We start from the raw sequence: 17,610 nt of genomic DNA, 5'->3' as shown, positions 1-17,610 counted from the left end.
GGACTGAAAGGAAAGAAAAGAATAAAGACGTGTTGGCAGTTCCCCAGTTCCCACCTGTACGTGGTGTGATGTTTTGAGTGTGGTCTTGGTGTTGCGACATGCTGTGGACGGACTCCCGTTGGAATCAATAAAACAGTCCAGTGACGTCAGCGTACACAAACAAATAGCTCTGATTGACATCAGTTGGAGCAGAACAATCAAACTTTTTCCACATGGAGAGGTCTTCAATATTGGCCTGTGACACGCTCACAAAAAGTTTACTCATTTCTTTATGGCTGTGCAGTCAGCGCGCTTACATCGGATCAAAAAACCGAGGGCTAGGCTAGGCAGATGACTGAAAACTCTTGGCCTACTGACCTCTGATAGATCGGGTTTTTTAACGAGAACATAAAAGGCAGCAAGAGAAGAAGGTCGGCTCCCTGTTAGTTGTCATTACAGGTGAGGTTAGACCCTCATCTACTATATCCTTCAAACATTTTTATCACGCACGTGTTTCTAAGTCAAAACAAGCGGAATGGTTATTATTACTTAAAAAAATAAATCACTTTTTAAAAACCCACAAAATTAAACGGATCATTGATATTTATTTTCCAAACACTTTCTGGGGTAACCAGGGGTGGGCACACTGCTGTCCTAGGACGTATTTGGACCAGTCCGTCTGCCAAAAGGGGAAGAGCACTTATTTTCATTTTTTTAAATTTAGCCTAGGTTAATTTGATTCAAAGTTAATGTATCAAGTACAGCAACCTAACAAGTCGGTAGCCGTAACATTCTAACACACAGTACATGTACAAATGAAGGAAATAACATGGCTGACATGTGTGACGAATGTGTGGGGAGAAGGGAGGGTCGTATAAATAATCGAGGGGAAAGGGGACACCTGGTTCGCTTCACCCAACTTCCGCTTTCTCACACCCAATCGCCTGCTAGTTGCAGGTCCATACCCGTATGCACTGGTAACCACTTTCACCCGAGTCAGCAAACACAACCGACAGCACAGTTGTACAACATATAAAATTAATATAATTATAAAGTATTAATTATTGTATAATGTATACAGTTACTATAAAATTATTATTAAAACAAGAAAAGCAAAATTAGGTTGAACACGCTCGAATCAAATCCCATTTGCACAAGCCATGTCATGAAATGGTTCAAGACAACAAAGCCGAAGTTTGAAATAATAAAAGTTATAATGGGACAGCGGTCGTCCTTCTGTACTCCAAGCTGTCGGTTGGACAAAAGAGGTAAGAATGTTTCGACACCGTTTCTCACCTAGTCGGTGCGGTGGTGCTACTAGATAATTGTCCGTAAGAATGAATGAATGTCGTCAAGATGGAAGAAATACCTTACGGCCCACACCATAGAAATCTGACTGCTCACCTCTTCACGAGATGTAATGTCGTGATGGTGTAGAGCAGGGGTGGGCAAAGTTTTCTTTTTGCGGATCGGTCTCAAAATTCCAAGCTATGCGGCGAGCCGGTAAAATACCCGAAATCTATGTTGCCTTGAATATTACTTTCTTGATAATTAATTGCTAAACGTAAAGTTTATCATCCCCCCACTAACCACCACCACCACCACTACGCCGCTCCACGGACACTCATAGACCTTATGAAAAAAATGCGCCATAGCCTGACAGATTTTTTTTGGTCCTTTACCCACATATCTGGCTAACATATATGCATGTAAGTCGATACTTTGCCATGTGACGTGGCATGAAGAAGACTTGCTTAAAAGGTTCATCACGACGAGCAGTCACTTTGTCACTTATAGCCAAGAGTGGAGACGATGGATGCTGTACGGAACACACTGACACAGGTGTGGGCAGTGCGACAAACTGTCGTGTTTGTGGTCACACCACTGGCTTTTCTGCCGTTAATTTTTCAATATGATTCACAGGTACGCTTTTTGTCTGTGTTACGTTTTCTTTTATTCTGCAGAATCGATGTTCACACGTTCACACGATGTTCACACGTAAACGTTGGTCGAGAGAGAAAAACTGGTTAAATTTTGTTCGTTAGAATAATATTGTTTTATGTTTTGTTTTAGGTGAAGTGTGTTTGCTTTATTTGCTTTTATTTGAGTCAATATGGTAAAAAAACTTTATTCAGTTGGTTTTATCTTTTCTTCTTTTTCTCTTCATCTTCATCCTCTCGTTTTCTTTTTTTGCAGACAAAATTGTGTTGTTTTGCAATTGCTTCAGATCATTCATTCAGACCTTTTTCTTCTTCCATCCCCAAATCGCCATCATTCTGCAGTCCGTCCATCACTACTTTTATGATTTTAACTTGTCCGTTGATGAAACCAGTCAGTGATCATCACCCCTTCCTTTGTTATTGGTTCTATTCGCGCTGCATGCATTTGTGGCACCTTCAGAATGTCTCCACCCAGCTCTCAACCTATCGGTTCTGGTCTGATGGCTTGTGTGTGCGTTTGATATGCTTATGTGTAAGCTGCACGTGTTTCCAGGAAGCCAAGTGTGCGTACGCTCTGGCACTCATGGCTGTCTATTGGTTGACGGAGGCACTGCCGCTGCCTGTCACCGCACTTCTGCCGGTGGTGCTGTTCCCCCTGCTCGGGGTCATGCCCGTAGCCGCGGTGTGCAAGAACTACATCAAGGTGTGCATACTGTTTGTCCAGCACTCTGAGCATTACTCTGAACTCAGAAACGTCATGTTACCATTTCTAAATAAGCATAAAATAAAGTGTGTTTTTGTGTTTTAATGTGTTTAATTAATATATATATATGTGCGTGTATATTAGTAAGCACTAATGTTTGTGTGTGTGAGAGAGAGCGATATATATATATACATATGTGAGAAAGAGAGTCAAGGAGAGATTAGGAAAATATCTATATAATATTCACCAGGCTCACCAGTCGATTCCGCTATTTACCAATCGACTATGGGCTGGGGTCGAGTTGATTCGTGACGTGGTCGAATTGACACATGGTCGAATCGATTGGCCCAGCATGTTATGTGCAGCACAAGGAATAATCGAACAAGCTGACATATATGTATAACACCCTGTTTACAAAGGTTTGAGGATTGCAATGTCTGTAAAGTATAGAGGAAAGAAATAGCTGTTAATGCCTGCTTAATGTCTCGTCCTACCCTAAGGATGCGTCCATGTTTGGCATCGGCGGCCTGACGTTCGCCATTGCAATAGAGTCCAGTAACCTTCACAAGCGGATCGCTCTTCGGATTCTTTTGCTTATGGGTTCGGATCCCATGTGGTGAGTGAAGTCCTCAGTTAATCCGTAATTCTTTTGTTTCTGTGGTCTACACTATAGTCGTTTTATTAGGATACGGGTATAAAAGTATAGAATATTTAATATAATCATTAGTTTCATTTCACGATCATATTATTTAAATTATATAAATGTTTATGTTTATCTGAACAAATTGAGCTTTAATGGTCACCAAATCAATGAGAAAAAATGAAAATATAATGTTATGTAATATTTTAAAAAATGAAATAAGAATGAAACTTTTTAAAAAATGCAATCATGGAAATTCAGTTGTAAGTACTTATTCATGAACTAGTTGGGCGTGTTAGCCTGGACTTTCATTCTGAATAATCTTTAATTAAAATTAAATTAAGTGAATTCATCTTAAATGTATTACAAATAAGAAAGAACCAATCGCAGTTGCATGGAAGGAATCGCAAGGGACATAGCCCAGTGAGTTTATCCTTGTCAAGGGACATGATTCCTAACTCTTTATATTAAACATGTTTTGTAGAAAACGCTTTAAGACGTTCAAATCAAATATTTTTATTTAAGTAAATCTTATTCTCATTAGAAATGTTTATTTCTAAATAATAAAATCAATTATTAAATAATGCCTAAACAACAAGACATAAAATCTGAAATACCAAAGGAAACTTATTTTGATTTATTTATATAAAAATCTGTGCCGTTACGCTTCACCGAGATACGAGCCTTTAATATCGACATTTTAACTAAACCAAATTTCTGGATTGCTTCTCTTTGATGAGAGGCAAAGACAATGAAATGTCTGGTGACGGTCTCATCGATGAAACCTTTCATAACGATAACATTCAGGGTTAGTGATACCTATACAGGGGGACATAGCAGTGTATTGAATATTGTTTATGGAAGTCGTGCGACAGAACTCTGGTTGTTTTGTTGTTCTGTCAGCGACTCTGCTCCTGTTACCTCGTGGCTTTATCTTTCTTTGTTTTCCCAGAACAGCCCAACCAAGTCTCCTGATGGGATAAATAAATAAATAGTTTCTCTGTCTCTCACACATGGGACTCCATTTTATATCTGATATCTCGTATCTCCAAGCGCAGAAGTGTTTTGTCGGGGAGGGAGGATTCTTTGTCGCAGATAGTGGAACAGCAGTTTGACCTAAGGTTTCATATTCACTTTTCTTTAGTGAGATGTACATGTACTCTCCTCCTGTCTCAGGTTGATGCTGGGTTTCATGCTGCCGACATGGTTTATGTCTATGTGGGTCAGCAATACCTCCTCTACCGCTTTGATGATACCTGTCGTCACAGCTGTCCTCGACCAGCTCAAGGACACCCGGTTTCAGAGCACCCCTCCTTCAGCTGGTGTGTGAACTGTGAGAAGGATCGTGAGATTACGTAGCTACATGCCGGGACTGGACATTATGACATAAAAAAGAAAGATTCCGATGCAATGCAAACTGTTGTATTACCTGTATATAAATTATATAAATATCTTGGAGGGGAGAGGGGTTGCAAGAATTGAAGCGTAATGATGTAAAAAAAAAAAAAAAAAAACTCTATTCGATGAACTTCATACGGAAACTACACTAACTGTTCAGACATAAATAATTAAGTTTAGTTCTTTCTCCCACAATGCAACATTTTGTTCCAATGCCTAACAGTACCTGATGTCTATAACTCAGCGAAATTTACTTTCTAAATGGCTTACTAATTTTTTTTCAACAGAGATCAACGCGAATGTAATTTCTCTTTTGAAAGAAGAGGAATCAGATAAGAAAATTCAACCATTAAAAGGGTAAGAGATAAAATAGTGCTTAGCTATATATCAACGGAATAGAAAAAGCAAAGAGAGGTGTTGCATGGGCGGTACTTCTGTCATATTTTGGAAGATGAAGTGTAAGAGCTCAAGGATTTAAAGTCCATGATCTAACTTTCTCGTTGAATATTATAGTATGAAGCTGTCTAATCCCCAGACATGACGATGCAGTGCACCTGCCCAAGGATGGGACAGGTAATGCACCCACCCCGATGTCGCTTGTAGCCAGTCCTGCCCGCTATAAAAGAATTTGCAAAGGGATGTCTCTCTGCATCGCTTATGCGGCTAACATCGGGGGGACTGGTTCCCTGTCCGGCACTTCGCCCAACCTCATCATGCAAGGGCAGGCGCAAGGGTACGAACTAAGCTCTCTTTCGAGTAACCTCACTAGCACCATCAGTGTTCCCCCTTTCCCCCACAAAAGGCAAATATCGAGTTCAGAAAGGTCACTAAATCAAGCTGTAGTTACCATCAAAATACAAGTGAGAAAATTAAGACAGATTTCACACAATCGTCATATATTGAATAGTTCTGAACGCCAGAATAAGTTATTTCCACCTCATCAGTAGGATCAAATAGTTTTCCATTCCTTTCCGCCTGTAATTATAAACCGAATTATATCAAAATAAAAATATATAATCACGCAATATAAAAGAGTAAAGCGGCCACAGAAGTGGTTGTGTGATACCTGTGAGATGAGACAATGTAAGGTGCAAGTTGTGCGATTGTTGGCGATGTTACAGGCTGTTCCAAGAATATGGTTTGGACTCTGGGGTGAACTTCACTTCCTGGATCATCTTTGCTCTGCCAGGCTCCGCCATTTGCTTATTTCTGACCTGGATGGTGCTGTCGTGCATTTTCTTCGGGCCTAGGTATATGTCGAATTTGTGTGAATGTGCTTCTTGACAGCACAGGATGCATGGGTGGATGATTGAAAGTATTACAAACTTGTACTGCTGTACTACTGGCAGACGATTTTTTTCCAGATAACTACTAAAACTACTAACTACTAAAACGAGGCAGGTGTGTAAAAAGCTTCCGGTTTAGTCATATTCATTGTTAAGGCTCGCCGAGACTACCAACGGAGAACTTGAGCTAAGCGTTGGTCTCGGCAGACAGACAGCAGTCCACCTATACACGAACAGACAGCAGTCCACCTGTACACGTCCGTGAAAGTATAAATAGATGGATGACTAAGCTGGTTGTTGTTCTGTTGTGCTCTATACTTTCTGCCGGGTTCCATGCGCTACCACAGATCAGTAATCTGACCATCTCTTCTCAAATTCACTATTCCCGCTCGCATTCTACCGGTGCTTTCGTATGCCTGACCATTGGCATGCTTTATGAACAGATTTTTCTGTCTTTTATGTATGTTGATGTGTCTCTAGACGGTCGCTTGCTGATATGTTTTGGTCTGTGTCAGTATATGTGTTATTTACATTTTGCCGCTGTTTGCATGTGTGGTGTAAGTGTTTTGTATTCCGAATATATTTGTAAAGCACGCTGATTCTACTGTACTGTGTGCTTCATTGCAGAAATTGTATCAAGAGATCAAAGAGCAAAGTGGGAGAAACCCAAATAAAGAACACGATTCGCCAGCAGTATGAGAAGCTGGGACCAGTCACGTGAGTAGAAGAAATTCCTGTAAAAAAAAAAACAAAAAAAACACGGAGTCTCCAATAATACATTCCTGCTTTATTATTGTTGTTATGGTTGTTGTTATTATTATTGAGTAGATTTCATCAAGAATCCGTCTGTTTTTCATTTAGGATAGGTTTCTGTTGTCAGAAAGCTTTTGTTTGTTATTCCTTTCTATAAATAGACTACACGGTGACATAGGAAGGTCACAAAGAAAAGTGTCGAGGGACTTTGCAGACATCTGTGAGACCCTGACAGTGTTCTTACATTTGGAAACTTTTTACTTTCAATAATAATAATAATAAAATAATAATAAAAATAATAAAAATAATAATAAACATGTGATTTACCAGTGTTTGCTAGTGATTTATTATAAGTGTTAATTGATTAACGTGTGTTCACTGTACATTTTGTTGAAAACAGCTTTGCTGAGAAGGTGGTGATGGGTCATTTCCTGGTGCTCATAAGTCTCTGGGTATCCCGCAACCCACCCGAAACTCGTGGATGGGGATCTTTGTTTCCACCAGGGTAAGGAGCTAATAATATGCTCACTGAAAAGGAGGAATGAAGGAAAAGTGAGCGCTGTAGACAGGGAGGGAGGCAGTGAGGCCGGAACCACGGAGTTAGCGGCGATGAAAGGATCTGACAAGATCGGGTGGAATGAAGTGTATGCATGTGTGTGCGTTCGTGTGCGTGGCTGCACACGTGAATACGATAGAACATTGGTTCTTTTACTGTGTTCTGTGAAGGTTCGTCGGGGACTCTGCCGCAGCCATCCTCGTGGCTGTATCTCTCTTTGTTTTCCCAGCAGAGCGCCCTCAAGTCTTCTGGTGGCGCAAGGGTAAGCAATCTCCTGTGTGTTGTGCTACATTCCTCTCTCTTTCTTACTCTTAGATGTAAGAGTTGCAGTTCTTGTTCTCATTATGGTAAATCTCTCTCTCTACCTCAGATGACAGCGTCCCAAGAGCTGTGCGTTCAGTGATGACTTGGGAAACACTACAAAAGAACTACCCTTGGGGTGTTTTACTACTCCTAGGGGGTGGATATGCCTTAGCCAGCGCCTGCGAAGTACGTTAAAAGAATTCACTCAGACAACATTTATGTTGAGGCTTAGCATTTCTTTGGATTCTCGAACAGATAGAAGACGATATGTGTTGCTCTTGCGACGGCAATGTTTGATGGAAATTGTATAAACACGAAAGGCCATGTTAAAAGGACCTAAGAAGTGTTGTTCCAAACAAACGATAAGAAAAGCGATGTCAGAGGAAGTGTAGGGAGGGGGAGGGGGTTAGTGGGGAATGAGAGACAGGGGAAGATAATAACAGCCAACTGAAGTCATGTTGCGGTGTGTCTGCAGGAGTCAGGATTGTCTCGTTGGATCGGTGACCAACTCACAGTCTTCAGCAGTCTTTCTCCGTGGCAACTAGCACTTGTCCTTAGTGGCATCATTGCCATGGCAACAGAAGTCACCAGCAACACTGCAACCGCCTCTCTGCTTGTACCGATCTTAGGACAGCTGGTAAGTGCACAAGCCACAGATGTTCTCAAGTCTCAGCACATCTGCCCACTCTAGAATAGCAGGCTAGTGTGAGGGACCATACAAAAATGGTTGCTAATGATACCCTATATGATTTTCATGTTGCTAAGATCTGTAGGTGTATGAAAGCATACAAGATAACAGCTTATTAACAGTAAACGTGAAGCTAACTGCGGCTTGCTCAGCTATTGCCTGCCATGTTCTGCCTCTAATCTCAGCCTAATAAAAATGTCGGGCTAGAGGGATTGTATTATATACTCAGAAATGGAAAACAAGAAAGATAAATGTTCGTTTACCACGGACGAGTATAGGTGGACTGGTGTCTGTCTGCCGAGACCAACGTTTAGCCGTTAGTCTCGGCTAGCCTAAAGCATGAGTGTGACTAAACCGGAAGCTTTGTATAAACCAGCCTCGTTCTAGTAGTTAACTGAAAAAATCGTCTTCAAGCAGTCCATTTATACAAGTTCGTGGTTGAACTGCCATTCTTTGCACATTTTTTTCTGATAGTGGATGTTATTGATGAAAATCATGCACGTCGTCCTAGCAGCTAAACACAAAAGTTTCGATTTTGCCCATCTTCAGTGGTGCATTTGTCTTCACAAAATAACAGGCCCTGAACCTTGGACTCAACCCTTTGTACCTGTTGTTCCCCTGCACAATAGCAACGTCCTTCGCCTTCATGCTGCCCGTGGCAACGCCTCCTAACACTCTTGTCTTCAGTACCGGTCACCTTGAGGTCAAGGACATGGTGAGTTTCTGTGTTGCCTCTCTTGATGTTGCCTCTAAAGGGCTGAATCAGATGTCTGGCTAGTTGCTGATTGCAGAAAAAAGAGGGGTGGTGGTGGTAACTACTTCTGTTGTCTTTTAAACGTTTTTGGATGGCTGACCTTCACAACGGCTGCTGTTTTTCTCGATCTTGCTGTAGCTTAGAAAAACAAAACTCCAGCCCAAGCATCTTTGCGAGTCCAGAAATTTCGTCTTACCTGTCAGTCGAAATTGAAAATTTAGCGTCAAATAGAAAAAAAATCTTGTAATTCAGCAAATAAATTTGGGGACCCTTTTATTGCCAGTTGGTTGTTTGCTGTTGTTGTAAATATTTGTTTGCTTGAGCGTGTGTTTGAAAGAGATTTCAGACCACCCAGATGGGAGTACAAGTACTTTTACAATCATAATCATCAATTCATTTATAAGTTGTTTTAGGTTCAGCAGAATTAAACTTTCGAACTCCTTTGCTCTTTTCCCCTCATAAAGAGCTCGGATCGGTTCATCAGTTATCATCCCCTGCAAGTGTGCCGCAGATACATTTCACTTTTTTTTTCTTGTAGGTCGTTGCTGGTTTTTTCGTCAACATCTTGTGTGTTCTGGTGGTCAACATGGCTGCTAACACGTGGGGGATGGCATACTTCCGGTTCGACGTTCTTCCGGTGGAAATGAGGGCTGCAGTGAACAACTCGCTGAGATTCACTACAGGAACGAGCAACGAAAGTGACCTCCACAGCGTTACCAGCCGGGTACTGCAGCCTGGAATTTGAACAACTAGAAGAAACCTTCTCTTCCACAGTTACATAACAGCACATTCATTTTATCTCGTTTAACTACCCCTGTAGAGAGACCCACAATGCGGAAGTCGGTGGACAGAAGCAGGGCCGGTTCTTGGGTATGTTCCACCCTCGGGGCAAGACGAGTTCTGTACAGCCACCTCCCACTCCTTACCTCCCCAAAGAAACTCCACACCACTTATAAAACCCTCAACAATTAATTTATAGTTCTAGTCATAAAATTAAAACTTAAAATCTTACATTCCCTGCTTTTACGGGAGATAGTGGAAATAAGTTGACTCTTACGTGAAGAAGTATTCATGTCATTAATTATAAATAAAACGTCCATTAGTGAAATCTGTATAGTGAGGTGACGACTTTTTGAAATCCATTTATTCAGGATTCATCACTCGAGTTGTACCAGTTGTCTATAAGCTATAAATATAACCCTGCGTGGTTTGGCCAGTCCTTTCTTTTATGCTATTGAGCTAAGTTTTACATGTTCAAGGTACCTTGAAGGTCGGGGTTAGGGTTAGGACTGCTGGCAGACGATTTTATTTCCAGTTTACTGCTAAAACGAGGCATTTGTGTACAAAGCTTCCGGTTTATCCACATTTCAGATTAATATTTAAAATGAGGCATGTTTGTGCAAAGCTTCCGGTTTAGTCCCATTCTTTGTTAAGGCTCGCGAACTGTTGGTCTTGGCAGACAGACAGCAGTCCTTGAGAGTGTCGTGCCAGGTCACGTGACCAAGTCGCTTCATTGTTGCCAGGAGAGGGTAGCCCACCGTGGTGGTGATCGGGCTCTGTACATATTCTTATAATCTTACGTGCGGGTAACACACACAGTTACAAAAAGTATCAGCATAAAATAAAACTGCGAAGATGTATAGTTTTATTTCTTAATATAAATGAGAATAATCATGAATACTCCAGTACAAAATTTGTATATAAGAGCTTGTCATTTTTTTGGAGGTGGGAGGGGGGCGGTAAAATATGGCAAAATATAAAAAATAAATCATATTACTATTGAATTATTTCATCACTACATAACAAAATATTTTTGAAGCAGTAATAAACTGTTTTCTGCATACATGGAATCCAGCGCTTTAAATGTGAAGTTCACAACTTCGGCTTTGTCTTCTGTTTGCTTTGTCTTCTATGAGTTCAAATCCAGTAAAAAGAAAGTCGTGTGAATGCTGCGGTTTACACTGGTCATGATCTCCTTTATTTCTGCATTTCTACCTCGGTATATATTTCTGCTTTGTTTCAAGCTGCAAGAAACCATGAAGTGCAAAAAATTATACAAAATAAAAATATTTTTCTATCTGACTGTAGAAAGAATACTGTACAAAATTGATCTCACGTTAATATAATCACTCACTTTATAGCTGCGCTTTTTCTGATATTGACACAGCTTTTTTCGAGTTAATCTTCTCTATTTCTCAGGTTCATTAACTGCATTGCCTGTACGTTCTTAGCCCGATCGAGGCAAAGGAATTAATTTGGAGCCTAGTTACGATATTAATCAAAAGCGTGGAGTCCGTGACGACCATCAAACCCGAGGGGTCGTATGCAGATGCCTCGTTGCCTGCCCTTAAGCACAACCCTGCCTTTACTAAAGATGAATTGCATGTGGATATACGAATCATCCTATGATATTATAATGAAATCATATGCTCTGCTTTACATAATACAATAACTCCTAGGAGCGCAAGATCGCCTATTCAGAAAATAAGGTATGAGTTATCAGTAGCTAAGAAAATCCATGAAGCAGGAAGAAGAATAAAAACACTTCTCGTTAGTCTAGTGACGCTCATTAAATGCACAAATTCAAGATGTAAACATGAAGCAGAAAATGTAACGACAAAACACAAGGTCTGTACATTAAAAAGCTCTAAAGATTGCATGTCTGTCTAGAATTAAAAAACCAACAAATAAACAATAAAAAACAAAAGACAAATCCTACCATGCAAAAAACAGGCGGAAGACAAATGTAGTGATAGAAGTAGTTTTTAGTAGAAATGACCTGGTGCAGTTGCATACCAATCAAAAGTAGACATAAAATGTACAAAAAGGCAACAGGCAACACCAGTCAACACAGATACAGACAAAAGACAGAACAGTCCCCTCAAGCCTGTTAGCTGGAGGAACATCACTCTCACATACTCTTGAATTGTCATTCACAGCATATGGTCTTCTTTTCAGTTTTCTCGAGAAACTCCCTCATGTATTTGTTGACTTCTTCGGGTCTGTCCATCTGGGTCCAGTGGCTGCAGTCTTCGATATACTTGACAGTGACATCCCCTTCCACCGTCTCTGCAGACAGAGCAGCCAGTTCCTTGTCCAGTGCAGCATCATTGCATCCCCAGATGATGAGAGTTGGGCATGTAACTCTGAGTTGTGGTGACTGAAGGCGAATAAAAGCAAACTGAGGATAACGCAGGAGAGCCCGATAGTAGTTTAATGGTGCAGTGAAGCCATTGCCTGAAAAAACCCACATCATAAACATAAAAAAAAAATTAAATTAAAACAACTGCTTAAAGTTTTCTATCATAAAATGTTTAATATTTATGTACAAATATTTTTGACAGGTTAAAAGCTGAAAATTTTATCTCTTAAAGTTCCCCACACCAAAAAATTAAAATTAACTTTATGAAATGAACACTTGATTTCACAGAAACTGACAGCACACTTTTAAGATTTACGCCTATTTTTAACATAAAGATTGTCCTATTGCAAGTCAATGCAACACAATAATGCATAAACTGCACACTTAATGTGGTATGATATGTTGATTTCGAACATCATCTCCATGAAAAAGAAAGAAAGAAAATTCTTCTCTCCCCGAAAACAAAACTAAAGAAAACCAGGTATTGGGTGAAGACTTATCTTTTATTTTATGTCTTGTAATCTTTGCTTTCATGATCAAATTATTGGGTAAAATGTCTGAATCTTGTCATTTCTCCCATAACCTTTTAAAGTTGTGAGAAGACAATATCAATGAAAACTGTTGGCACATGAACCGTTAGTGGATGCTTACGCTGAAAAGTATATTTATAAGCCTCCACATCATTTTCAGTCATTGCTCCTGAACGAACTCCCATAGGTCTTGCTGTGAAAAAGAGTCAAAGCAGCATAGTCTTCTGTGCTCAGAAACAGTTCAGGTACACGTGGCACCTGGAATAAGGTCATGTACCTGAAATAAAAAGTCATGTGATAATCCACAAGATTTCATAGCAGCATCTGTCAACGACAACAAATTTTCAAACAAAATGTAACAGGCAAAAAAAAAATCCATTTTGAAAAAGCAAATAAGATGTGTTTATTCTACAATGCAAAAAAATAGAGACCGAAATGTGTCAATGACAGTGATATTTATCTTTTTTATACACTCCCTACACTTTCTTTTCTGCATCTGTGCTTCACACTTGAAAGCAGATTAAAAACTATTGTTTATTCCGATGGCCTTCAGTTTTAATCTCTCTGATAAACTTTTTTACTTATGAAGTGCATTTTATGCATTGAATACACAAAACTCTTGTCCTGAAAAAGCTATAACTAACTGACCTCTAAAATAAACAGGTTTCATTTATAGCAGCATGCAGCTATTACTTTTATTATGCATATGTCCTTGTAACATACCAAGACTTTTTTAGCTGACTCAAACCATTACTGCAATGCTTGACATAGGCAGCAGAGGACGGGCAGTTAAGGATAATCAGACGTTCCACCATGTCAGGAGTTGTCTGGGCAAATGCCCAGGCAATAATTCCACCCCAGTCATGGCCAACTACAGTACATTTCTTGCAGCCTATACGAAAAATAAAGAAAGATAATTATGTGCAGGTTGATGTTCAGTTCAATGCAAAAATGATCAGAGTTGGGAAGACTTATATTCACCATTTGCATTTAAGTCTAAGAATCTGTTACCGACTCATTATTAAGACTATTACTGAAGAAAGTAAAAAAAAAAAATCAATAGTTCTTAAATACACTATAAGGAAATGTTTTAGGTTCAAAAAAGGTAAGGCTCCATGAAGAGGTGCATACTTACCAAGTGTAGTAACCAATTCTCTTAGATCACTGACAAGTGTAGCCACAGTATAGTTGTGTACACCATTAGGTTTGTCAGAATCTCCATAACCCCTCTGGTCAACAGCTACCACTCTGTTGTTGGATAGAAATAACATTGAGAACATATCCTTGTATATGAATTTAGCCTTCTTTCAATAATAAAAACTTACAGAAAATTACAATATGAATTATCTTATTAAATTATTCTGCTATCATCAAAAGTTCTATGGTGCTGTTTGGGATGCTTTTTGTGAATACAAAATTGATCCACCATAGCATAAATTCTTGTGATATGCTGGTTCAGATTATCATTATATAGTTGTCATGTAATGTTTTATCACCATCTCTTAATGAAGTAGTAATTATAATTACACATTCAATATGCTAATATTATTATATTATGATATACAAGTTTTAAACATGTGCGTCTATCTTTCCTTTATTAATATTTACTCATTTAGTTATTTTGTACAATATTTATAATGACATGACATACATTGAAATTATTGCATAATTTAAAATATTGACCTGTAGTTATCATGAAACTCTTTGAGTTGGTAACGCCACGAATACCAAAACTCTGGAAATCCATGTACAAGCAGCAAAAGTGGCTTGTCCTCACTGCCATTGGTTACATAATGCAGGCGAACATCCTAGTAATAAATTTTAAAAATACTAAGAGAGATATAGAGGAACTGCAAAGATATTTTATGGTGTAAATTTTTTAGGTTTTTAATGTGGAAGCTACCAGTGTTAGATATAATCCATTGACAACAACATGTAGTCAGCTTGATATACAATGTAATCAATTTTTCTACATTTTGTCTATCGAAGTAAAAATGATGTTTTGGAATTTTTTTCTGTAAGAATTGTACTTTTTTCAATGAAATATAAAATGGATCTACAGGCGTTAAACAGAAAATATACCCAAGTACAGACTGGCGATATTTTAAAGCAGGTGAAAACTAAACCCTTAACAATAAATGTTTATAGAATTGAATACTTTGTAAATATCTGTTTAAAATTTACCTCCAGATGGGCATATCCATGGACACCCAAACTTGGGTCTTGCATACAAAAAGGTGGTCTTGGTCTTCTCTTAGGGTAAAGGACTGCACTTGGTCCTTTTTTTGCAATGTTTATCAAAATTTTGAACATTTGAAATAATTGCAAAGACTAGTCCTATCACAAAGGATCCGCATGTGATTGTGAAGCGCAATTTAAGCGAATCGTCAACCATGGCTAATGTTTGAGCGATCGCAACTGCATGAATCCGTCAAAGTAAAAAAGTCTTCGTCCTTCCTTAAGAATGCACGCTGCAGTTTTAAACCCAGCTGTGATTATTTAGTATTTTTTTAAGTTGTAATTTTGTATATTTTTTTCCCAAGTCGTTGATTTTCGTAGTATCTTTCCAACGGTAATTTTGTACGTCGTTGTTCAAAACGAAAAGTATGATCAAGGCGCTGAAGGAAAGCCACATACAATCTCTTCTATGCGGTCTCCCCTTCCCTTTCTGTCAGAGAAGTGTTGATTAAGTTTCACTGCCGATCTACAAGATTTTTTGGGAAATATATCCTTTTAGTGTTACAAAAACGTTGCTTGCCTTTTATGACTGGAACAACTTTACGACGAACTGACATAGGTTGCTATGGACGCCATGACGTGCACCGTAAAACCAGGATTAAAAAAATAATAATCTTAATCGTAGTCTAACCCTCAATTATTCCTAAACCAATCCCTAATTTTACCAACTTTCTCCGTAATGTAAAAAAATGTCATTTCGTCGTAAGCCATCCTAAAGCTGTATACCTCGTGACCTAGCAGCATCCCAGACTTCCATGTTTTGACTTCTGCTAACGTGTGGCACATACACAGAGTGTGTAGCGTGTAGTGCAGTTCTAGCGAAATTTGTACGATTTACCATGAGCTCACAATAAGGCATTTGATTTGTAGAACTATCGTGCTGTAAAAATTCCGCAATTGATGTCCATTATTTGCTGTTCCTTTCCACCAACCCATTTAAAGAAATATATATATATAGATCTATAAATATAATGTATTAACTAATAGAGGCATACAGCTGTGCAGGTCAACGTTTTTTAAATAAATTGATTTCATGTGTGTACTTAAAAGTAAGGTTTATGTTTAAAATTTATATATATAAAATGTTGCTTGTACACTTTAGAATCCAAAAAACTACTTCAACTTGGTACACTTTTTGTTAAAATTACTAGATCAACAACAATATGGGTTGTCAAAACAGCCACAAAATAAAAACAAAAGATGGCTCCCCAGAAGTAAAGTTATCAGGGGATGTGTTTTATGAAGAAAATCATGAGCATTTAACCAGGTGAATATATATATATATAAGTCAATAAATTGTATTCACTCTTATCCATGGTCACACATACAACAATCAGTCATGTACAATCATCCATGGAATTTAATCATGCTGAATCTCAACTATGGGATAGAGAGTAGAGATTTTAAAATTATAAGACTTAAAATCTTACTTTCCTTTCTTTGGTGGTTAAAAAGATTTGATTGCAGATAGAATCATACTTTCTCTTTCTCCCTCTCTCACTCACACACACACACATATATGGAGTGAGTTCTGTTCACGAACGAGGGTGTATGTCTGTGTATGTGGTGCTCTGTTGTTGGTGTGATAACTACGACAGCTACATCAACTTTTAAATCAAACGTTACGCTAGCCAATGCCCGTGAAAATGCCAGCAGAAAATCAAAGTTTTTGTGCAATTTGTGGCCGTTTTCTGTGGAGTTTTGTGCATCTTACGTGGCGTAGAGCCATGGCGGCCTTGGCCTTGCAAGGCAAAGTTGGAACTGCCAGAGCGTGAAGAAGTCTCTTGGCCAGCACCGTCCTTAGGGGCCGTCAGACGAGGCACCTGCTCCATTAAATTTGGTGTCGACTGTCGTGATAAGAGTTATGCCCTGAGGATATATCCGGGGTTTGATGTAGTTATACTCTTCTGCGTTTTGAGCTGACCGGTAGCGCCATTTTGTTCTTGTTTGATAAATACTGTTTCGCCAAACATCATCATCAGTGTCTAGTGTTGGTCGGCTGTAGGGACGCAGCACGATACATCGACCATTGACAATTGGATTTGGGATGTCGGAGAAACCATTACCCATTAGATTTCTGAGCAATTTTAGGCTGCGCAACAAGCGACTGTGCAACACATTAATAGTCTCCAAAAAAAAAAAAAAAAAATCCCTGCAACTAACGAGCGAATACAGGAGAACAAAAATCGCATCGTGGCTTTGGAAGTAGAAAATAAACAGCTACAGAAAAGACTGGAGGAAACTGAAGGTGAAATCGACATCATGGAAGCAGTACCACGAGTAAATAATGGGAAAATCTTTGAATTTTTAGAGACCAGCCAAGAAAACTTTGTTGTATGTGCCGAAAAAGGTGGTCGCAGTACTTCTGAACGAGCTGTGGGGGCTCATCAAGACACACCAGCTCGGGAGACCGGATGCTTCACGTCCTAGGCGTCTGATCGTGAGGTTTCAAAGATGATCTGACAAAAATACGCTTTATTGGAAGTAAATCCTTCCAAGGCAAACTGAGGGCTGTGGGAAATGATCTGACCAGGAGGCAGACGGAATGTATACAAAGACTCAAAGAGCCCGTGATGAGGGTAAGATCGCCTTCTATAAAAATAAAAACCTTCATGTGGAAGACAGACACTCCCTCCCCCTCCCAACAATCACGATCTGTGATATCGGCGACGCGGGAGGAAGATCTCTGAAAACATGCAG

General features: G+C 39.2%; 2 protein-coding genes across 3 annotated transcripts; one reads left to right on the top strand and one right to left on the bottom strand.

The window, feature by feature from the left end:
• Positions 1 to 1,723: 1,723 nt before the first annotated feature.
• Positions 1,724 to 10,380, top strand: LOC112559209 (solute carrier family 13 member 3-like). Of its 2 annotated transcripts, XM_025230253.1 has the most exons (14): positions 1,724 to 1,902; positions 2,473 to 2,622; positions 3,123 to 3,238; positions 4,439 to 4,584; positions 4,948 to 5,017; positions 5,196 to 5,393; positions 5,782 to 5,910; positions 6,574 to 6,663; positions 7,100 to 7,204; positions 7,426 to 7,517; positions 7,626 to 7,744; positions 8,034 to 8,195; positions 8,824 to 8,961; positions 9,539 to 10,380. In XM_025230253.1, the coding sequence occupies exons 1-14, from the start codon at positions 1,792 to 1,794 to the stop codon at positions 9,743 to 9,745; spliced, it is 1,833 nt and encodes a 610-aa protein (XP_025086038.1). In that variant the 5' UTR covers positions 1,724 to 1,791; the 3' UTR covers positions 9,746 to 10,380. The 2 variants fall into 2 exon arrangements, with proteins under 2 accessions (XP_025086038.1, XP_025086040.1); XM_025230255.1 differs by lacking the exon at positions 5,196 to 5,393.
• A 1,725-nt stretch (positions 10,381 to 12,105) lies between these two features.
• On the bottom strand, positions 12,106 to 15,518 carry LOC112559221 (epoxide hydrolase 4-like). The gene is made up of 6 exons (XM_025230281.1): positions 14,857 to 15,518; positions 14,356 to 14,480; positions 13,808 to 13,920; positions 13,396 to 13,564; positions 12,794 to 12,949; positions 12,106 to 12,237 (listed from the first exon to the last, which is right to left on the bottom strand). Exons 1-5 carry the CDS (start codon positions 14,983 to 14,985, stop codon positions 12,829 to 12,831), a joined length of 657 nt encoding a protein of 218 aa, XP_025086066.1. The 5' UTR covers positions 14,986 to 15,518; the 3' UTR covers positions 12,106 to 12,237; positions 12,794 to 12,828.
• Positions 15,519 to 17,610: the final 2,092 nt, after the last annotated feature.

Source organism: Pomacea canaliculata, linkage group LG3, assembly GCF_003073045.1.
Source record: "Pomacea canaliculata isolate SZHN2017 linkage group LG3, ASM307304v1, whole genome shotgun sequence".
Lineage (NCBI taxonomy): Eukaryota > Metazoa > Mollusca > Gastropoda > Architaenioglossa > Ampullariidae > Pomacea > Pomacea canaliculata.
This window is presented reverse-complemented; position numbering and strand designations above follow the sequence as displayed.